Source organism: Podarcis raffonei, chromosome 15 (assembly GCF_027172205.1).
Source record: "Podarcis raffonei isolate rPodRaf1 chromosome 15, rPodRaf1.pri, whole genome shotgun sequence".
Taxonomy (NCBI): Eukaryota; Metazoa; Chordata; class Lepidosauria; order Squamata; family Lacertidae; genus Podarcis; species Podarcis raffonei.
The window spans coordinates 14,874,713-14,898,161 of record NC_070616.1 but is presented as its reverse complement, the minus strand read 5'-3'; the positions used below and the strand labels follow the sequence as shown (position 1 = coordinate 14,898,161).

At 42.5% G+C, this 23,449-nt stretch overlaps 2 protein-coding genes across 4 annotated transcripts in view; both read right to left on the bottom strand.

Moving 5' to 3' along the window:
- Window positions 1-2,304, bottom strand: part of RNF43 (ring finger protein 43) — a 58,048-nt gene extending 55,744 nt beyond the window's left edge. For both annotated transcript variants that reach the window (XR_008327733.1, XM_053366707.1), the window contains exon 1: window positions 1,343-2,304. Coding sequence is in view for 1 of the 2 variants with exons in the window: in XM_053366707.1 (XP_053222682.1) it covers window positions 1,343-1,579 (237 nt within the window). In the remaining variant the exon portion in view is untranslated. The remainder of the gene's footprint in view (window positions 1-1,342) is intronic.
- Window positions 2,305-5,967: 3,663 nt separating this feature from the next.
- HSF5 (heat shock transcription factor 5) lies at window positions 5,968-22,225 on the bottom strand. Of its 2 annotated transcripts, none has more exons than XM_053367134.1 (6): window positions 21,181-22,225; window positions 14,384-14,755; window positions 11,059-11,156; window positions 9,149-9,679; window positions 8,462-8,639; window positions 5,968-6,470 (listed from the first exon to the last, which is right to left on the bottom strand). In XM_053367134.1, exons 1-6 carry the CDS (start codon window positions 22,019-22,021, stop codon window positions 6,400-6,402), a joined length of 2,091 nt encoding a protein of 696 aa, XP_053223109.1. In that variant the 5' UTR covers window positions 22,022-22,225; the 3' UTR covers window positions 5,968-6,399. The 2 variants fall into 2 exon arrangements, with proteins under 2 accessions (XP_053223109.1, XP_053223112.1); XM_053367137.1 differs by having other exon boundaries at window positions 21,247-22,224.
- Between the last annotated feature and the right edge of the window lie 1,224 nt (window positions 22,226-23,449).

Here is a 23,449-nt window from a genome sequence, read left to right as displayed (position 1 = left end):
GCATTGAAAAATTGGTCCAACTTGCTTAACATTTTCTACTTTGACTGGCAGAGGTACTCTGAGTCACAGACAGGGCTCTTTACTCACGTCAGATCCTTTGAGATGGAGATGCTAGGAATATAAGAAGCAAGGACATTCCACATGCAAGATGGATGCTCTACCAACACCACCAAGAGAAGACACAGGAACCCAAGAGAAGACTCATGTTCTCTCACGTTAGTGGGCAGCTGCATTCTTAATCCCTCAACTCCTGGACCTCAACAATTTGATCCATTGAGCCACAGGAGTGCTCTTATGTTTGTGCATTTCCCACAGGCATCTGGTAAGCCACTGTAACAACAGGATGCTGGACCAGATGGGCCATTGTCCTGATCCAGCAGGCTCTTCTTATCTTCTTCTGTTCACATGGGCATTCATAAACCACCCAATAAATCTGCCACTTTTTGTTTCTTCTCTGTCTCCCAAATAGCCCCCTCGAACCAGTTCAATCCAATGCAACTGCTCCAACTCATTTACAATTTTGGTTTCAGCCCAGCTAAATTCAACCACTGTCGGCAGCTTCCAACTCATTAAGGGTTCTGAACTGGATTTTGTAAACTACAGGGCATCGGCTGGGCTTTGTACTACTTGCCTTGAGAACAATGAACTCAAGTCATGTGAGGACCCTGCGAGGTGAGTCACAGGTTGCGAGGCAAGATGGCACACGAACGCAGAGCAGCAGCTGTGCTCCATCACAATAGACTGGGCTTCACAACGTGGGGTGTTGGGTTTTCCCATTTCCCTTCGTGCATCTCTCCCTCTCATGACCAAAACAAGAGGACCCATGACTGAAGTTTCTGAGTCATCGTAGAAACTCATGGTCAGAAGATACATGGCCATCACTTCAGAACACAGCTCTTTGGGACAGGAGAAGGGAGCAGATCAGTGGAGGTGACTATTTGGAAAAGCACCTTGTCACCAAAAGAAACCAAACGGGAGGAAAGGTTTCTGGATGCAATGGAGGAAGACCAAAATGATGCATCCAAGAGAGAGAGAGAGAGCCTCGGGTATTTGGTGCCTTCACATTTCATTCACAAAGAGAATTCACACTTTTGCATGGAAGCCACATGTCCCTAACCTTATGCTTGCCTAGCAGCCGAAAGAGGAGTAATTCAAAGCACATCTATCACTCTGAAAAAAACAACACTGAAAACCAGACAGGTGGGCAACTCCACAAGAAAGAAAACTCTGAGGCTTTAGTTTCTTGGTGGAATGGAAGACCCCTGTAGTCAACAGACCAACCACTGGACAGATGTGGGACAGGGAGAGGGGCTGGGGGGAAGCAGAATAAAGGTCCTCTTACCTGCAGCAGTTTCCCTTCAGCTGGGGTGACCTCGGCCACACTTGCGAAGACTCCTTCCAGTGTGAGGGGCTCCAGCTTCAGAGGGATCACCCGGATGATTGCCTTCTGGGCCAAAGAGCGCTCGGCTTCCATGGCCGCCACCAGAGCCAGTCCTGAGTAGCCCAAGCGTATCTGCAGCGTAGCCATTAGCAGCCAAGGCCAGAGGACTGCCAGCTGTAGCTGGGGGCCAACACTCATGCTCCCAGGTGCAGCAGTGCGCTCTGGCCACACATACTGCTCAGGAATGTGTCCTCACCCTGCCAGCAGGTTCCAACAACAGGCAAAAATTGTTGAGGATTAGAAGCCCTCCGTGTGGCAGCAGCAGTCAATGGGTCAGAGGAGAAAACAGAGCAGGGTTACCTGCCGTCCCTACCTCCGGGTTCTCGTTTCCCCCGTGCTAGGAGGGTTTCTCCGTGCCACGTGTATGAAGGCCTCAAGCTCCACAAGATTACAAGGATCAGGTCAGGTCCTCCTCCTCCTCCTTCTCCAGATGAACTCAGACGTTGTAAGCAGAACCAAGGGGGCTCGGGGAGCGTAGGGTACAAAGAGCTCTTGGGTTCTTCTGGGAAGGGTGTCAGAGCTGGTGGTTGGAGAGAGGCAGTTCCCCATGGAAAGACAATCTCTGCTTCCCAAATCCTTTTAGCCTCTTATATCCTAGGATGGCAAACAGGGCCAATCTCCTGATATCAGATGGCCTTAGCAGCCCTTGTTGACTTCTGACCAGTGAGTTACTTTTCCCATCTACTCCTCTCCAAGAACATTAACTATTCTTCTCTCTCTCTCCTTTTCATGCTACACATGAACAGGCAATGGTGACTGGAAAGGGGCTCCATTTAGGAGTCAGAACAGTCAACCAGTTTTTTTCATGTTAAATTAAGATCACTGTCATCAGCTATGTCTTCATCTATTTCTCTCCACCTGCCTCTGGTTGTGGGTATTAAAATCAATCTTCTAGGTTGGAATTTTCCACCCGTTTGTCATTTTTAATTCAGATGGTATAATCTGCAACTCCCTAAATTCATGAAAGGAACAAGACATTGCTCAGATGTTTTTCAGATCTCGGAAATTTAAAAAGGCCCCAAACAGGAAAAACAACTACGGAGAGAGACACCTGTGCGTTTTATTCCATTCCTATACGAATCTTGGAATTAATATATCCGCTTTTAGATGTGCATTACCGAAAACATGAAAGAAGGCATCCTAAACATTAGAAAAAAAATATCCACCGGAAATCTTCATGACTGCAGAAAGTCATAGACATTTATCTGCGAAAATGTTTGTTCAGTCAAGTAAAGGAGGGAAAATATTTTTTTTAAGTGGCATGCAAACCTGGTATGTAGTTTGCCTCTGGGTTTAAGTAACAGCTGGAAGGTTCACTACAAATCCTGGACAAAAAAATATTTCAGTAATCAATCAAAATGTGTGCTGAATCTTACTTACAGATTTCAGGGAGTGAGGGGAGAGTGAGGAGACTTGCAGAGACATTCTATACAGGTAAATGTGAAATTCCAGTCTGAATCAGAAGGAAAAATTGACTCCAGGCTGAAGACTCGTGGGCCAGGCGTGGCGACAATCTAGCTTCCAAAGCAACCTAAAAAAAATCTTGCTAGGAATCCAGGAGCACTTCTGAAAACTCCTTTTGAGTTTGAGCAGAACAACTTCCCCTTCTTTCAGCAGATACAGTAAGCAAGTCTGAGCAGGGAGCAGGAAAGAAGTTGCTTCAAACAGCAGAAATCCAGCGGCAAACTTCGGAAGGTTGCTTTAAGGGCGAATGTGATCTTGTTCTTCAAAGGAGTAGCAGGGACCCGTGGGGTAGAGTGGACTTGGGCAGCTCTGCAGAGGTCGTGGGAGAGCTTCCTTTCCAGAACAGCACCACTGGATCAGCTCCTGGGAGGCAAAAACCCTTCCAAAAAAACCTGTGGCTCGTAGCTTGTACTCTCTGCTCTCTGCCTCCCTCCCCTGGGACTGCAAGCACTTTCTACCTGCTGACACAAAGTGAGGGTGGAGCAGCCAAAGGCAACGACCCCACCCCCTAAATCTGGTTTTCAGAGCTCCTAGACTCCCTCTCCTGATCCACGGCTAAACTGCATTCAAGTACAGCCTTCACTTCGCTTCTGACAACCGAATCATCTGTTCTATGCAAGCCAGATTTGCTCACTTCTCCCTTCCAAAGAACTGCACGCAACAAGAGCACAGATGGAAATTAAAAGTCAAATGAGTTCAGTCCAAAAAATTTGTTAGGGCTCCTTCATTTGCCAGTGTAGGCTAACCAGCTTCACTGTAGCACTTTAAATAGCACAGAGGCTAGTATCTGTAAGTCACTTCCACACAGGAGCAAGAATCAATTCACAGCCAGGAGAACTGTGTATCCCACAGTTTTTCTTCAGCTCTTGTTAATTTTGATTTAGGATATGTTTCCACCACTGCCGCCACCCCACCCCATCCCGCCGTAGCCACTGCAAGGAAGATTTCAGGTCATGCTGATGTCAGAGACCTGGAATTCAACTACTGTATTATTCTCCTCTGACATCACTAAGAGGTGAGTAAGTTTGCAAGTGGGAGTTGTAACTTCACATGTGATATACTGGTTACAGTGTTCAGGTTACTAGAAAGTCAAGTATCCTGCAATGTACAGAAACTTGTGACAAAATCTATTTTTTCAATAAAATCAGTTTAGGTACAGAGAAAAACTATATCATCTGAAATAAAAGAAGGAAAACTGCCAAAATCCAAACATTTAGCCAGCTTCACCTTTTGTACAATTGTGGCAAGCTGAATATGGATACAGTACTATAGTTCTGTGAACTCTGTTAGTTAATTATCTGTCATTATCTAGGTTGAAAGTGTTAAGTACGATGGTTTCTAACTTCTTGCTTTAAATAAAGAGGAGCAATACAGAGTAACACTTTTATGCCCACAATACACCCTGTTTCTGTCCACTCCAGATCATCCACACTGGCGGAGGCTTCCACCAACATACTAGGGGAGGTCTGCCAGTCATTCCACTGGTGTGGCTATGTCTTCAGCGGCAGAACAGTACCTCCATCACTCCCTAAGGCTTCTTGGCTGTTGGATCTTTAAGACAGAATTGTACCATTACAGTAGAAGGTTACAACTCAATGGATATGCAAGTCTCCTTTCACACTTAGTGGGTGGGATGTTTTTGTAATTCACTACTCAATTTAAAACAAACTACGAAACTGTAGACTTCTTTGGAGTGGGCACTTTATTGTTTATTGACTACATACATTAGGGCTAAAACTGTGGAAACACTGAGAAGACTGTTCTGGAGAGTTAACCCTGTTCTATTAGTTTCAGCGATACTGTGCAGATTTCTAAGCAGATTTCTTTAGACAGTGTGAATGTCCTTTCTCTTTTGCTATCTTACAAATGCTCAAGAGCCAGTAAAATTAAATAATTGTGCCTATAAATATGGCAGGAGATCCAGCTCCTTGGCCTCTTTGTTTCAGTTAGCTCATGGACAGGAGAAAGATAATAAATACTACAATTTCCTAATTCCGCTTTAAAACTGCAGACCCATGTGAAAGCTCTTACTTTACTGATTGCTCATAAATGACTACTAGAGATATTTTGGAATAATCCTATGAAGGAGTGTTAAAAAATCAGCTTTGCCCGCATTAATATGGATCAATACTAGTCTGGCGCCAAACACCCATCGCTAAGCTATTTTGGATTCAAGCAACATGACTACTACAACTCTTACCATTCAGTTTCAGCATCTCATAGAGACTCTGCTAGATAGTCCCTGATTACAATAGCATTTCCCAGCTCAATTTGACCTGCTTGTTTTAAAATAATACTGAATTTCAAGATGGACAAACAAGGTTGCAGAAGACTAATTGAGGGCTATCTCAAAGTATTCAAAATATCTGGTAAGATATGCAATGGCATTTCTGAAGGAAAAGACATAACATTAAGATCTCTGTCTAATATGAGGCTCCAGCCGAGTATGTACATCTGACCTTGGTTCATCCTGCTGTTCACATGGGTACTGGGAGATAACGAATGTAAGAGAGCAATAAGCTGCAGATCTGTTTGTTCTCTCTGCTTTTTTCAAGTACTTTCTTGTGCATTTTTCACAGTTGCAGAATTTGACACTGAAAATATGAGTGAACTAGCTTAAAGCACATTCTCACCGTGCTACATCATTCACACACAAACACACACACATATATACCAATATACTTACAACACAAATAAATAGGAGTGCAAAGACATGGCTCTTTAACATATATTATCAATAAATATAATTACGTTAAACAAGTTAAAATAGCCTGAGAAGATATATTTAAACTAAGCAATATAGTAAAACAACAATTGCCTTAACTAATTATTATAAAGTGTCTCTAGAATGAGGAAATTATTAAAGCCCAAGAATGCTACATTAACATAAAATATGCAGCAGCTGTTCTCTTAGACAAGATAATATTTGCTGTTGAAAAGGAACAAATGCAAAAAGAAGAAAACTTCCTGTGCAATCACCTAGAATATGAGCTCATCATTCTGAGTGCCTTTCTAGAATTAATGACCAATTTGGACCTCAGATTTTGAGACCTCAAGTTCCTTTGAGAAAACCCTCCACCTTTAAATGCTGTCCAAATGAATTTTAAACAGTCCTAAGGGTGGGAGAAGTTGCTGCTGCTGTTTGCTACAACACAGTGTAGACATTCCAGTGCAAAACAAAGAACATTCTGCAACTGGAACAGCTCCCTGAGGATGTTAAGTTTTCCTGTTTATCAAGAGACCATGTTTTCTACTTTTAAAGATTTTGGGCAAATAAATCAGGAGAAATTGACCAGAAAAAATATTTAAACCTATGAAAGAGGTATAATAAAAACAATGACGGGACTATTTACATGTGAAACAAAAATGACCAGATAAGGAGAGTGTTTTGTTAATAACGAAGTAAAAGTATCCAAAGTCCTTTTGGAGTGAAAGGCACTGCTCTTCCCCAGCTGGCCACTACTCAGCATTTGCACACAGTTTCCACCAAGTTCTCACTCCCTTAATTCTTCTTCCTTTGGAAAATGTTCTTGTTTGCAAGCCACATCCACTAGCAGATGTAGATCTAGGAGGAATGGAAAGGGCAATTCAATATCTGCTTTGGAGGGCACTGGAAATGCATGCTACATCTTAAGAGGCAAAAATGCGTGCTCAGGCCTTCCCTTGCCAGTTACTTTCCACATGAAACTCACCCACCAATACCTGCCTTTATCCTTGGGAGATTCAAGCCCCATGTCAGTAAATTAAAAATGGTTCCAGAGCACTGGCAGCAGTAACAGAAGCTTACACTCTAACCAGCTGAGCTATCCAGCCAGCCCACTCAGTAGTAACTTAGAGCAGGGCTTTCAGGGTAGCTGCCCCTGTTCTGTGGAACAGCACACAAGAGGTACGCAGGGTCTGTACATTCTAGAAGCACTTCAAGATATTTTTGTTTCTGAATCAAAAGATCTCAATCCAGTTGCCCAGTTTGTATTATTTTAAAATCTATATTTAGTTGTTTTGTGTGGTTTAAATTTGTTTAGCAGTATTTATGGCATATTTATTAACTACCTTGAAACACTTGCAAAAGGTCATTCATAAATTAAACAACAACTTCTGTACGAGCAGAGTCCCAGAGAATGATGGAGCTCTTCCTTTTTGCCAAACCCTTGTCTAGTGCAGTGCACGCCTTCCAGGGTTTGCTCTGCAAAGGATCAGGATTTCATGACACAAGAGTGTAATGTAACATGTAGTTCTCCCCTACTCATCTACAATGTGATTCATGTTAAAAATGTATTACTGACAGGGCAAACAGAGATTTAACTCTGTCCCTTAATCATTGTCCAGTGATCAGCAGCAGGTCAGCAGATCCTACACTCCCTCCCCTACCTGCTTGCCTCTCATGTTTAATGTCTTCCTCAGTCACTCTGATCACTGTTAAAGGTTAAACTGGAGCCAAGGTTAATCATGATGCATTCTCTAACCAGGATTATTAACCAGTTTCACACCTTGATTATGAATAAACTCGTTAGCGCTAACCATCTTTAACACTGAGCCCTTGCTGGGGTGTGATACATGCCCACCCCATTCCTAGGGATATATGCTCTTTCTTCCACCGCCATCCCACTTCATCCCCTATGTACCCGCCCCAAAATGGTAAATTCTGTCCTTGCAGGAGAATCACTACAGCCATCATTGTGAGATTAGGCAGGCTCCATTCCCTCAGAAGGGGTGACCATACCTGCAAATTGCATTCAACTATGGCAGAAAATGAAAATGTAGACTTTCCCTTTGTTTTAAAAAATCAAAGTTTAAAGGTGCTCTGCACAAAACCCCTGGATGATCTGCTATGCCTGCAAATTTTACTCCGTTCAATAAAAACGGGGGGAAAGGTATAGCCATTTTTAGAGGTGACATTATAGTGAGTGTGGAGAACACAACACCCTCAGTTTTAACAAATCTAATTCAGTCCTGAGAGATACAAAGTAACAGTCAAATCTTATGGCTGGTACACATTCCAAAGCAGTATAAAAACTGCTTTGAGTTTATGGGTACCAGACCCCATTAATCCCTATATCCATCAAATGTTAAAATCTAATCAAGCCAACCTAGCTTCCTGTGAGGTGATGGCCTGGGTGATGAGCTGTTAAAGAGGCTTAAGGGGGCTTAGGGGCTCCGTGGGAGACACAAATGGTTGGGGGGCCCTCCCTCAACAGATAAAACCAGAATTTAGAGTTTAGGAGGGGTGTGACCTAGAAGAAAAGCAGCAAGCTAAAAAGAGAGTCAAAAGCAATGTTTGGTGTCTGTTTGAATCCAAGCCTGTGGCTATGGGAGAAACAAAAACCTCTTGGGGTGCTAATACTGTTAACCCTTCCATTGAAGGCTCTGGTTGTATATATGTGTAAATAAACCATATATCATAAAGACACTTCAGTCTCTGCTGTGCCTCGTTTCCAAAAGAAAGCACAACTCCTGGGTAAGCACCTGGAAGCCCAGGAATTTCACACAGCTCAGAGATTGAGGTGGCGCACAGCAATACATTTATTTCAACAAATCCTTAAAGCCTGTCATTCTTACCAGGGGATTTGCCTTTCTGTGAACTGCTCCTTCTTTCTCTGCATTTGGTTTGGATGGAGGAAACTGAATCTTTGGCACATTTGCTGAGAGGACCCACCTCCGAAAGGAGGAATCCTATCTGCTCTGAAGACACAACTGCTGCTGATGGATTTGTCTGACACTTGATACTGGGATCCTCCTTTAAAAAATGCACAAAAAATCTCCCATTAAGCGTTCACATAAATGTCCTTTTAACAGTCCCTTGAAGATGTTACTTTACACCATATTATTTATTTGAAACATTTATATCCTGCCCTTACTTTAAGGAGACCAAGAAAGTGACTAGGGTTTTCCCTACACCCTATCTTATATGTACTCAGAATTTTGTGAGCAAGATTGGAGGTCAACCAGTGAGAGCTTTCTGGCTGAGTGGGGACTTGAACTTAAGTCTCCCCAGTCTTAGCCCACTAACCACTGTACCACACTAGCTTTCTGCATTACGTCTCTCAGCAAAAGCTATACAGTGATCTAAATAGTCTATGTGACATGCAATATGGAATATTTATGTTTATAACTTTGGAAAATGAACAATGCTGTAAATATAAGTTATACTGGTAGTAATATAAATATTGGTTTGTCACATAAAAATATTCAGGCTAGGTTATCACTGCAGAATGTCGTACCCCTTTGCACTGCATTACACCATACCTGTGGCTGACTGAAGGGAAGTTCCTCCTGTACAAACACCATGGAAGACTGTGTTGAAGATTGGTTCAGCTGTTCTTTCAGCTTTGCTGGTGTTGGCTGCGTGGCTGCAGGCTGCTGCACTATTTGCGCTGTAGTATTCTCCACTGGTTCAGTGGTGTGGATGGTGTAAATAAACTCAGGAGACTGCGGCAAGGAGCATGCTATAGCTTGCTCTGATTCCACCACAAAGGATGTAATATCTGAGCCCACAGGTGTCAGAGGTTCTAGGTGGCTAGCTTGGCCTGAAGAAGGTGCATCATTGTTCCCTGGATTAACTAGTAACTGCTGGCCTCGGTTTGGCTGTGAAGTAGGACACTGGCTCTCCACTGGTTCCACCTTCACCATTTCCAACTTGGGAGATGAATGCATCTCATCTACAATCTGAAAGACAGCCTCCAAGTTTACTTCTGTCTTCTTGTTTTCATCAGAGGTGTTGCAGGACCAGTTAGAAGGTAGAAATTCAACAGGGTATGAAGATTGCATTGGTGGGTTCTGGCAAGGTAAAGGCAACAAATATATTTATTCCATTTATCTATTTGTTTTTGGCATATACATTATGCTCTTTCAACAATGTCAACTGGGCCCTCCACAAACAATGTTAAATGCCACCAAATCACATACAAACATGCATTAAAACCATGTTAACATTATCATTCTGGTTTGGCTTAATACTTCAAACACTTCCATTTGTCCAACCAAATGAACAATACGCCTTGTCTAATGAGGTGTAATTTATAAGCATGGAGCAGACAAGGGGCATGAAGCATTATTAATGCCTTTTGGGTTAGGAACATATGAACACGGAAAGCTTCTTATACTACGTCAGATACCCTGGTGCATCGAGATGATGATGATGCGGCTGCTGCTGATTTACAAAGATTTAGCTGGAGAAGCTGGGAATTGAACCTGATAACTTTTCAATGAGGTGTTCTACCACTGAGCTGCTGCATTTTTGATGTTCATTAAAAACAAAAATGTTTTATTTCAATACCATGAACACATCAGATGGAAAGGATTGTAGCCTGCACTGTGAGAGAAGAGAGGTAAACAGCCAAGCCAAGCCAAGCCCACCAAGTGTGTGTGTGTGTGTGTGTGTTTTCTGGCTGCCTCCACTAAACAGCCCTTTAGCCTTCTGGACTTTAACTGACCCATCCTACTCCCTATAGTGGGTAAAGTGGTATGGCAATGAGACATGGGGTGAATAACAAGGCCTCAGACAAAATGTTTCTAAAACAAAAGACAGTTTTAGTTAAGGTTTTTGTAAGGCAAAACGATTTTAGAAGAAAATGATTTTAAAAAGGAAAAGTAATTTTACTTCTCTTTGAAACTTAAATAGTTATTTGTGAGTACTTGTTTATATCAGTCATTTGGCTCCAAAACAATGTAAAGAGTTCACACACTATTCTTTCATTTTAAGCAGAGACTGGATGGACATCTGTCAAGGATGCTGTAGTTGTCTCTTCCATTGCAGATCTTACACTGACTTGATAACCTACAATGTCCCTTCCAGCTCTCTGATTATATGAAGTGTTTTCTTTCCATTTATTTTTCAATTTTGCAAAACAACGTTTCTTATGCATTGATATGTAGCTGAAGTAGCGAACCAGAATGAAACTCTTTTGATACATGGGCTATGATCCAAAGACATGTTCAATTTGTTCTGTGTGACCAAGGAAGCTTTGGTCTTGTGTTTCTCAATCTGCATCTCCTCTCTGGCATATAGCAAGCCACTTTTGAAGCAGAGTACAACTTCAAAAACAGTTTGTGATGTGCACATCAAAAGAGTCTGCTCTTCAAAGTCAAATATTGCATTAGGTATGCCTAAAGTGGCTCATTAGATCATGGCCAATGTACTTGCTTATTTGACTCACCTGAAAATAACTGCAGTGTGTATAGGTTGAGGCAGTAGGACTAGCACAGCCACTTAAGGGATCCATGTGGGTAGGTGGAGAGCAACACTGTAATACAGCTGGAAAGGGGGAAGAAAAGGTAAAATAATAATAATAAACTTTCCCAACCATTAATAAACCCCTCTGGATTGTATTTTTAAATACATACTATAGTTCTACTAGCTCCAAACTAGCACAAAAATGCAATATTCTATCTGCACATAATGGAGAAGGAACAGCCTGGTTTCAGAGAGGTATTAAAGAGGAGGAATGCACAGCTTGGCAAAGACGTACATAGAAAGCAAAAACACAGGGTTTCAAAAATAGCAGGGTACTCTTGCCAAAAGAGAGAATAGCTTTGCTGATGTTTGCTACTATTTCCGTTTTAAAAATCCCATGCTCTACTGAAAAGTATATGGTCCTGCTCAACAATGTCTAGATTTTGACGTATGAATAAATGTCTATCTTATTTTGTTTCCAGTTTTCTTTCTTAATTTAGAAGACATTCACACCATACATGAACATAAATGATAAAACTTATTTAGAACATCAGCCAGTGGGATGAGTGAGTATGGATTTGTACTGCTTTTCGCGGTGATCTTACAAAGCACACTTTAAAAGGTATATAACAATCATGCAACTGTATTCCAATTTTTTGTAAACTACTTTGATGTTTCTTTGGTTTTACATAAATTTTGTTAAACAAATAAATTCCACGCTGCACTCATGTATTATTTTTTTAGTTGCTTTTTCACTAGTGTCCTCAAGGTGGCTAACAGCACTTATAAAATACAACAGAGCTCTTCCACATTTGCTTGCACAAAGCTTACATGGAGGCTAGACTATATAAAGTCTTTATTGGTCATGAGTTCTGATTTTGCAGAGAGGCTATACAACATTGAAAACTCATTTTGATCTGCTTGTGAGGTGTTGCCTGTTAATCCCGTGTTCATCCCACACATTTTCCCATCACTTTTCCATCTGCAAAAGGTCAGCTTTATTTTTTTTTAAGTGGATTTCTCTCACTGGGGCAAGAGAGCCCTTTAATCCACTTTACTTGTGCAAACCCAAATTTTCTGGTATGTGCTTGAATCCCTTCAGAAAACCAACAGTTTGGAGGTGACCCAAGAACCACACCAGCCTCACTGGAGCAGGAGCAGGCATCAGAGGCCCCTTCCCACAGGGCAGTTGCTGTAATTTGGCAACCAACTTATGTTCACAAGTGTGGTACCAGCTCAAGGGGCAATTACATTTTCCTACTATTGTAACTAGGACCGGAAAAACCCTCAAGATATATCAGGATCCATACTCTCCCAACAAATGAGTGGCAATTGCAAACTTATTGTGTTGTAAACAAAAGCTCTAAAATTTAAAGAACTGCTTGTCTCATCCAAACTAAAATGAAATCAGTTCACTGCTGCCATGGCAGGCTGTAATGCACTCCAAATAAGAGGCAAGTAATGAATCTAGGCTAGAGGTGCCTGCTGCAGGTAAAACCTCATGTAGATAGCCTAAGCACCATGCTCTGAATATTGGCAAAAAAAGACCCCATGGGGGTTACTTCTCTATATGACCCAGAAAAACACCTTCCAAGCACAAGAATGGTGATTAACCAGACTCAGGGCTGGTTTGCACAACATTTCTACAATAAATTGTGTCCCATAGGTCAGATCTATCTGTCCCAACCTGGCTCCAGTAGTGGTACCTAAAACCCAATCTTAGCAAGGAAGCCACAAGAAGAGACGGCTGCGTACCTGCTGCTCTTCTTGGGACTCATCCAAACAAGCCTGCTGCAGAGGGATGTGTAAGCCAGATTGTTCTGCATGTATGCTTCCAATTAGTAGATGAATCTGTTCCAAGTGAAGCATCCTTTTTTTGTTCCCACAAGAGCTGATCTGTGCATACAAACTTTCCCCCCATTATTGAATGAATGAATTAAACAATGGGGGGCAAAGGTGGGAAGTATTGCAACATAATTTTCAGGTGAACAAAGGAAGAGCCATAAGCCAAGCCTGTTCCTTAGTGGGCATACACTTTGTTTAGAGTATCTAATTTTTTCTGTCCTTCTGTTGTGATATTTTTATTAAGTTCATACTTTTGTCTCTCTGCCCATTTGTAACATATTATATTGTATATGCACAACATTATTCACATAATGTCCACTGTATTTCAGAGGTCACTTCACTTTATATATTCCTTCTTCTGAATCTGGTTGTGCGCCATTGTGGTAAGATCTGAATACATCCAGGAACACTGATCAGTTGAAGTTTGTCTCCCTGCTAGGAAAGCAGCACCAATACAGCGTTCCCAACCCATACACCAGAAGACAATTGCAGCAGATATGAAAAATGGTGATAGATTCCTCTGCCCACTATAAGCAATTAAACCACAACTTTTGAAAAGATGAAAAAGGAGCACAATGAACCATTTTTCAAATAGCCATAAGAAAAGCCTCCAGGAAAATAAGAAGATTGGTAACGATGTTGTGTGGATGGACTGCAAAAAAATAGAAAATGAGGAAGGATGATTCCACCCTAAATGCCCTACAACAGTCTCACAAGTTTCCTTCCAAAATATATAATGAGGACAGTGGATGGGACTATGAGATAAAAAATAATCCACAATGACCTGTGCCTTTTAACTAATGACAGTCCAGTACTAAAAAACCTGTTTAATACAGAGAAAGCCTACTTAACGCTCCTGTAATCAGTGTTCAAATGCAGTGATATAAGTCTTGTATAAAGGGCCAAGCACTGTTGAAACAGGATGTATCTTTTGAAAAAAATTCAAGCATTTGTTTAGGGTTTGGACCAAGACGGAAAAGCAAAATGCCTTCTCTTTGGATTTACTTTATTTTCATTTTCTTCTTCCCACAATATATGATATATATTCATCCTGGACAGACATTAGGCTTGTGGAATTTACTTTGATGAGAAATCCACCAAATGAATGTCCTGCAACTAGATAAAGGTACAAAATTGTGCCTGTGAAGGAAGCCAGATTCAAAGTAGTGGCCCATTGGGCAGAGTAAATGGTTTACCCTATAATCCATGAGCCCTACACTTGAATACCCTACGTAAGTATCATTCTATATCTGAATTACTACAGATCAGAGCTTCTAACAGGCTTTTTTTTTTTTAGGTGAGGAGAGCGGCGGTCTGCTCTTGCTATTGTTAAACAACTGGGAGTCAGAAACTCTTCCCAATCTAGTCTGAATAATCCGGTTATCTACCATTTGCTTTCTGCCCACCCTGCATTAAAGCACACTTGTATGTTGTTGTTTTCTGAAATACCTAGATCAGGTTACCTGTTGGGTAGTAAGCTTGGGAGTATGGTGCTGAAGCTGCGTAACTGGTATATTTCTGGGATGATGCAGCAATCGTCTGTGGTCCTTGCTGAATGTGCACTGAGGTAGCGCTGGGCTGCAGAGTGTAAGTTACCTCAGTTGGAAACCTCTGGAGCACAGGAAATGGAACTCCTTTGTCAGAAAAAGTTGATGTCTCCACCTGCCCTGGGAGCATCCCAAGGGAGTTCTGCCATGTTCTTGGAGGAAGAGGAGTCCGTTCTGAACCTTTCAGTGGGAAGGTATTTTGGTTGTGAGATGATGGTGACAGGTATGAGTATGGAGATAAATTATCTCGCCGAAAAGACCGGTGAAACTGTCCTAAAGTCAGCGGTGCTGCATAGGGGGAGGGAAAGAAAGTATTCACTGGATTATTAAGAAGCATAAAACAGTAGCTACCTCAATATTAGCTATAATTAAAATATTAAAGAGAGCAAGACCTTTTTTTATTTCAGCAAGCATTTTAAATTATTTCTGATTTAAAGATTTTTATGATTTTTATTTCTATTGGATTTGCTGAGTTTGGGGGAAGTGTGCACAAAAATGCATTTATTACTGAAAATAACATACAAAAAACATATTCTGTATCTGGGAAACTGCTTGCAAAAAAAATAGTCAAAACTGCATGCAGAAATGTGCTTATTGTGAGAAATTCACACTAATAGCTGACACATTTTCTTGAGGATTAAAAAAAAAATTGCTGCAGAAATGTGAACTGGATTTAAGATTGGAAAAATGAGAAACTGAAATTGACATATTTATCCATCCATATGTACAGCCCTGATCCAGGATTTAACTGTGAGCCCTTACTGTTTTTCGCATCAAACTACGCCCAGAATCTCACTACAAAGTTTAAACTTTAGAGGGATACACAGCCTGAATTTCCAGTTCAGAATCAGAAGATGCCATTTAGATAGCAGGCAGGACTATGATGCCAATAGCCTGACTTTACTGCCACATCATTGTTGCAAACTCTTTTGAATTATATGTGCAAATTGAAACTGGAGGAGTGCAGTGTGATGGGGGCTCCTTGCATAGTTTTCATTTATATATTAAGGTATTTGTGTCCTGCACCCCAAAAAGATCCCTGGGAAGTTTATAACAAATATACACACTATTGTTATTAAATTTTAAAATAAAGAAACGAAAACCCAATAAAATCTAAAAGAAACAGAAGAGCAAATAAAAAACTAACCAGAAATTAATATTCACAATTAAAATAACTAAGAAAGAGCTTTAACTAACGCTAAAACAGCATCAGCGTGGAAAGCCAGGAGAGCATCTTTAGTAGGCATACCTTGGAAATGGGACACACTATCATCCCTTTCTCTGGTTGCCACTTGCTATATTATTATTATTATTATTTACAGTCTCAAACCCTGAAGGGCTCTAAAGGTAAGCACCAGTATGCAGAGCTGGGTCTATCTAGAAACAGACCAGGCCATTCAGACTATGTATGTCCCTGAATACCAACTGCTGGCTGCCAGGGAATCACAAATCAATAAAGTGCTGTTGCACTCATCTTCTGCTTGTGGGCTTCTTAAAGGCATTCTGGTAGGCCGCTGAGAGAACAGAATGCTGGACTAGATAGGCCTTCAGTCTCATGAGGCAGAGCTCTTATTATAACTCTCTCCCAGTTAGCAGACTGACAGCTGTTTGGTTTTTTAAAACTAACCAGAGTTTCCAAACTTATTTCAAAGGCAACTGCACACAAAATACATTATAGTAGTCTAAACCATAGATAAATTACTGTCAGCTGATACACTACGTCTGTTCCTTGAGACTGCAGAGCTGGCCATGGTGACACATACCTTACTTATATCATGTCTAGATTATTGGAGCTGCCTTTGAGAAGTGCATGGAAACTACCATAAGTCTCTGGCCAGGTTGTTAACCAGGGTGGGTGCAAGGGGATTGCATCTGTTGGGAGGGCATAAATCCTTTACTGAAACAATTGCACTGGCTTCCAATTTATTTCTGGACCCAAATCAATGTGCTGGTGATGACAATTAAAGCTGTTCACGATTTGGGACCAGAATTTCTGAACAACTGCCTTCTCATGTAAAAACCTGCCTGCTTACAGAAGCCTCGTATTCACCTGAAAGTTCCCAGTTTGCTTAGCTGTGATCAGGGAGTGGGTCTTTTTAGTGGCTGCACTCACACCCTGGAACTACCTCTGAAAGGCTAGTTTTTCCTGCTTTTTAATGGCCTTCTACTAGTGGATAAAACCCTCTTCAGGAAAGTTTTTTGACCTTGAGAAGTTGTCCTTGTATTTTTATTTTTATTCCTATAGGATCTCTAGTTAAAATATTTTTAATGGCAACCTGCTGCTTCAGCATTTCCACTGTTGAAACAGTTAACATTGCTTTAATTCATTGTTGTTCACCTCCCTGAGCTAAACTGAGGATAAGTGTATTGTTTTAAATAAATTTGTTTCCTATTTGTCACATTCTATTGTATTTGTGGGCTTTTCTTGTATGGATGTGATATTTGTGTAGGAATTGTGTGTTGTGTGAAGAGTCTATAAGGTGTATATCTCAGGCAAATGCACTGCTCTTCTAAAGGGTGGGCATTTCTTTATCTCCCTGCAGAGGTTAGCAGTACTTTCACCCATTATTGATGTTTATACATTTCCTCCTCAGGCTGAGCTGAGGGGAGGATATCAATTAAAAATGTATATTGTGTTAAAAATGGAGGAAGGGCAATCTCCAACCCAATGTTTTGCCTCCTGTTTCCTTTCCTTTTGTCTCATTAACCTAGTAAGACCATCAGCTACACAACCTCCTCTTTGGGTTTGGGGCTAGGGCTCGAAATACTGTGCAGTCATTTTTGCACCCTACTGGGTATGCAAAAGAGGAGAGGCTTGTGAATGTTGCTTAGTTGTAGTGTCTATAAAAATATCATTATTCCTTGGGCTGAGGAAAGTAGTAAAGGAAGAATGAGACAATGGCTAGGATAAGAAATAGTCCAATTTGTTTAGCAACACCTGATTTGCTCATGGGGCATTGTAGGAGTCAATTCTTCTTTATAAAGGTGCCCTACTTTTTCTTGGGGGGGGGGACACCACGTGATATAAGATGCAAACTGCACTAGCTAATTGCAGTATATAGCGACAGCTAGTGTACAAAATGAGCTGGTGCACACTTGCCCTAAAGGTCAGGAGCAGATAAAATATATTTGTGGGCATATCTACGCAGCAAAATTCAGTCCACTTAACCACCTGTCTCTCCTAAAAAATAATAATAATAAATTGTAGCCCTGACTAGGATCACAAGTTCTTTATTTTCCATTGTCCTTTGAGGAAAGCAAACTTGAAATTTACAGTATATGCATTATGCAATAGGACAGTATCATGAACGGGGAGTTATTCTGTACTGATTTGCAATAGAAGATAATCCTGCCCCACATCTCTATTGTAATGAATGCAACAGTAATGTAGATGGAGTTTGTGGTGGGAGGAGTCTTCTCAGCTAAGGCATTACAGAGCTGAAACACGTGGAGTGGGAGAGGGGAGGAGATAAGAGCACCTGCTACCACCAGCAACCTTCTGGAGTATGACTTTGTGAATATCCTGTGATCTTGTTTTCTGAGGTTGCGTGTTTAATTTTAGTTAATATAAACTAGATGCTTGTGGAGGTATCTGAACTTCCCTATGGTACTCAGAAGCTGGATAGTTTAAGATGGTAACAAAATGGATTTTCCTCCTACCCTTTGAGTCAGTACATACGGACGCAGTGAGAGATTCAAACAAGTGTTTTTGTGATTATAGATCCGGAGGATGAGGTTTAATCTGGAGCAAAAGGCTGTTTCAGAGAAATGTTAGAACTGAAGTGAATGGCATGATTACTTGAAAAGAGGCTAGATGGATTTCAACAGGGTCTATTTTCATACCCTAGGAAATTGGGGTGAGGCAAGTGTATGAATGGAACTATGCCCACGTGTGGTACCAAGGTGCTTTCAACTTGTGGGAGGTGTTCATAGGGGGCTTAAATCTGAATGCTAGAACTAAACTCTGGTGCGCGCCTGTCATATGCATTCCACATCAGCACTGAGTAACTGCAGCTACAGGACTTCCGGGTTAGCACCATCGGCTAATGGCGGATTCCCTCCGAGCTCCGGAGGGAATTGGCTCCGCAGGAGTTGGGTCTTGCCGCCGCGGCGACACGGGGACCCTCAGAAATCACAGGCGGTGAAGCCTGTGAACTTGGTGACTCGGCGGGCACCATTTGCGCCCCCCGACCCGCGAAGGAGCCTTTTTAAAGGCTTCGGAACGGGGGACGGGGTGAGCGGCGCAGTGCTGAGAGTCGACTGCTTCTCCTGCAGAGTGAAGCCGCATGCCATGGTCGGAGAGCGCTGACTTCTTCTTGTGAACAATTGGACATTAAAAGCAACAACCCATGAGTAGTACGGAAATTGGATTTACAAAGAAAAATTTTTTTGAATTAGGCACGATCGGGGAAGGCGCAAACAGGAAGTCCGTCTCCCCGTCTTGTAAATAATCTAAAGCAAGGATCAGCTAACTAAGGTTGAGAGAATTTTTTCTTGTTTATTGGGCAAAAGACATTAATTTCACGATTTGGCAGTATAAGTAATGTTACTGGAGGATAAGAGCTAATTTTGGGAGCTGAAGTGCCACCCCCCCGGACCCGGAAGTGATCTGCGAGAGAGCCTGTTGAAGAGGTATTGAAGAGTTTGATAGCTGTCAAATTAGCTGTCAAGACTGAAAAAGAGAACTTTGTTTCTGTTGTCTCTGCTGGTTATATTTGTTACAATTTGGTTATAATTTGTTGAAAACAAGGAAGAATTGATACAAACTAACTTGACTTTTGGATTTGAACTGGAAGGAATTTTAAGTAACCAAAATCCCTCTAGAGGGGGTTTTGGGACATTACAAGAATGGCTGAAGGAGGGGAAATACATGCTAAATTGGACAGAGTTTTTGTTCTCTTGGGAAAGTTACAAGGCCAAATTGATGTTTTGGCTACAAATGTTGCAACTCTGGATTTAACAGTAAATAAACTCATTGAATTTGATAAGGACTTGACTCAGGAAGTCCATGCAGCTGGACAAGAAGAGAAACTTGAGAACTTTGAGAGTGTGGAGAAAGAGATATATGTTGTTCCTGAGGAAAAGGAAGGAGGAGCTGTAATGCTGCAGACGACAAAGGAGAGCCAGAGGCCTAACATGATGGCTACAAAGGAAAATAAGAACTTGATGTTGAAAATCTGGTTTGAATTGGAGATTGAAGAACGGAGAGATCTCCTTATGTGGAGATCTGAAGATCCAAGGATTACAAATCTGATTAAGATGGGGACATTTGGACTTGAAAGGAGTAAGAAACAAGATTCGGGCTCCACTTTTAAGTATGGAGGTCTGGCTGGAAGAAACATGGATCCCATTCGGCTAGAGCTTCTCCGAGATCTGGTGTTTAATATTAAGGACTATCAAAAAAACCGGCAGAGAGGAATTGAGAGAGAATTAAGAGCCTCAGACGTGAGATCTCCAGGCTGATAGTAGATTAAGACTGATGGACATTTGTTGGGGATTGAAACCGGGAAAGGGGGGGTGGAGTTTGGGGATCCAAAGGGTGCATAATTACAATCTGTTTTTGCTTTTACTCTGTTTTGCTATTCGTATGAAAATTGGGGAAGTCGTGGAAGAGAATTTGGGTCGACTTTAGAAAGAGGTTTTAAGAATTAGTATTGATATATAAATATTGATGTTTATAAGGTAAAATTGGCTTTTTAAAAAATGAACTAAATAGAAAAAGGTCAAAAATTGGGGATAAGAACTTGTTGAACTAACAATTTGAATTGGAATATAAGAAGGGGAGGTGTGGGGAGGTCAGGGAAATATGTTATAGAAAAATAAGGATTGTAAACTTTATGTGTTTTTAACTTTTTTGTTTTTTCTTTTTTGATTTTTTAATGTATTAAAGTGGATTTCAATAAATATCTTATAAAAAAAAAGAGTAACTGCAGCTACATTCACACATCCAACCGTTATGTGGGACTAGGAGTTTCCATGTAAAAATGAAAGTGAATTTTGCTGTAAGGGGCCATGAACATACAGTCCAATTCTATGTATTTTGAGTGGCAGCAGCTTTGCAAGGGGTGCTAAGAACCAGGGGGGTCACTATGTGTTGTTTCTGCAGCAGACCAAGTTTTGTGGCACCTTAAAGACTAGTACATTTATTATGACATGAACTTCGAACCTGTGTGACCATATACATATGTGTAATCTACACACAGACAGAACTGTCAACTGTGGATAACACTTGGTGATTCTGTTGAAGCAGAATGTTTATGCCTTTTTTCAATTTTAAGCCTCATCTTTAGCTAATTCATATTTGGAAATAAGGCACATGCCAACTACATATGCTAAAAATATATTTACATGGCGTATATATTACTGGTGACAGATAACTTTTATTCTAGACTGTTATTTTATATTGGATTTTAAAACGTGCATTGAATGCTTTTTATTCTTTTGCACAGTGCACTGGGATTTTTAACTATTAAAGCTGTAAGCAATTTAAATGTCTACTCAGAAGTAAGCTCTACTGAATCCCACAGAGCTCACTCCTAGGTAAGTAGAGCTAGGACTGCTGCCTAAAGAGATCCATAAAATGGGTGCCACAAAACTTTTTGCTGCCCTTGTTCAAGAAACTAAATGCTTTTTTTGTGGGTGGGTGGGGGTGTGAGGTTGAACCCTGGAGGCTCTTTCGACGGCCCCTCTTCCCCTTGGCAGGCTGTGGTTACTCTGCACGTGCTCAAGAGCCTTCTGGTCTTGCAGGAGCTGCTGCTGCGTCGCGTCGTCTCTCTCACCGGGCTTGTTGTCGCTGCTCTTGGCGGCCGCCCCGGCGGCGGAGGCGGCTGCTGCTGCTGCCACGGCGGCGGCGGCCTGCCCCGCGGGGCTGTTGTGCTGCTGGTGCTGCTGCGCCAGGAGGGCCTCCCCGCCGTGCAGGGAAGTGCTGAGGAGGCGCTGGAAGCGGTTGGGCGGGCGGCTGGTGACCTCCAGCCCGGCGGCCAGCTTGGCTTTGTTGGCGCTGGTCAGGCGCTTGAGGTGCACCAGCAGGTCGGGCCGGTCGCGGCGGAAGTGCGGGCTGTGGAAATGGTGCAGAGGGCCACCGGGGGCCGAGGACGACGACGAAGCCGGGGAAGAGGAGGAGGCCGAGGAAGCCGAAGAAGACGAGGACGACCCTCCTCCGCCTCCGCCTCCGGGCGGACCCAGCACCACTTTTCGGAAGCCGTACAGGTTGAGCTGGCGGATGAAGCTGGTGAAGTTGGTGGTCTTGAATAGCTCCGGGGAGGCGGGCGGTCCTGAGGAGACGCCCGACGACGAGGCCGAGGCGCCGCCTCCATCGCCGCCTGGGCCGCCTCCCCCAACGGCCACCGCCGCCGCGCCTCCCCCGGCTCCTCCTCCTCCTCCTCCCCCGGCGCCCAGGAGCTCCGCCTCGAACAAGGGCTGGTCAATGAGGAGCCCTTCGCCGCGGGCGTCCCAGCGGATGGAGCGGAAGCGCGGGCTGTTCACCAGCCGCCACAGCTTGGCCGGGAAGTTGTTGGGGTTGATGGGCGCCGCCGACAGCAGCGGGTCCTCCATGGCGCTTCTGAGGAGGAAGAAACGGGCGGCGAGGCCTCGCGCGCACCTCAGAGCGAGACACCCCTCCTTCTTTCCCCTTTACTTTCACTCGTTTCCTGCCCCCATGGCCCCCGCCTCAGGACGGCCCAACGGACGGACGGACGGCGCGAGGGACCGGCGGCTTTTTTTTTCCTCCCCCAACGGCCGCCGCCGTCAATCACCCGCGGGGCCGCCGTCGAGGCAGAGGCGGGCGGGCGAGGCACGCGCCGAGGCTGCTCTCGTTGTCTCCCGCCAAAACCGCACAACCGACCCCCACAACAACGGCGATTGGGCAAACACATAAAAATATAGAAACAACAACAACGACAACAGTAATAATTTGACAAAACAGTAAATAGTAACGATAACGTATTGCACACGCGGCGGCACGCGCCTCGTGTGTTGCCAGGCTATCTTTGGGATAGGCGACTTGCAAAAAGTTCCCGTTGCAAAGTCTTATGATACCTGCGAAAATCTTATGGATTTTCCCATCCATTTCCTCCCCTCGCCCCCAAATCCGCATCTCGCAGTTTGTTTTGTTTGCGTGTTATTTCTGCAAACTGAACAAGTGCATCTTTTAAAATAATCACCTCAGTTTTCAGAGTTTCCTTTTACTCCCTCACTGAGATGTGCAAATGTCATTAAAAAACAATGTACACCCTGGCTACGTAAACGCAAATGCACATCATGGAAATAGTTAACAAATAGCAAATTGGTATGGGTTGTAACAATTGAGCCTCTGTACAATGGATGCTTTGCCCTCAGGAGCACAAGATTCTGCACTCTTAGAATCACCTTCATAAACAGTCTTAAAATACGCTACACACAGCACATGAATAAAATTCATGTTGGTTCACAACTTGACACGGAATCTACAATTTTTTTTACTACCTTTATATCCCCTTTCCTTCAAGGAACTCAATATGGTGTACGTAGCCTGAGTCCCAGAACTTTTACAAATTAAAAAGTGTGATCTGAGCCAGTGAATGGGTGGCTGGCTGGCTTTTCCTAGAGGATGTTGCCATCAATGGTGAGAACACGATGCTGGACTTGATGGGTTCCTATGTTCCTCATTCTCAAACTTGGTGATTGAGGGAGAACTGCATGTGTTCAGGACACTTTCCCAACTTATGCAAAAAATGCATATACATAAACCATAGTGTTTGAACATCACATTAGCGGTACCCACCCTTAACTGTAATTGCCACCTAATTCTGAAAATAATTAAATTAATAAATGTAGCTCTGTGCATGTACAGAGCTTTCCCCCTTGCCAATAATAATAATAATAATAATAATAATAACTAATACTAATAATAAACTAACAAACCTTGCCCCATGCTCTTAGAATTGTCACCCCAATTTATGTAAGTGCCAAAAATATACTAGGTGCTTTATATGAATGAAATGC

Bases quoted from the DNA above. Each gene is read 5' to 3' on its own strand.
- HSF5 (XM_053367134.1), bottom strand. From the start codon at position 22,021: ATGGAGGACCCGCTGCTGTCGGCGGCGCCCATCAACCCCAACAACTTC. The intron at 11,157-14,383 runs GTAACCTGATCT...CCCCCTTTCCAG, and splicing joins CCAAGCTTACTACCCAACAG to CTGTATTACAGTGTTGCTCT. The intron at 9,680-11,058 runs GTGAGTCAAATA...TTACCTTGCCAG, and splicing joins CACACTGCAGTTATTTTCAG to AACCCACCAATGCAATCTTC.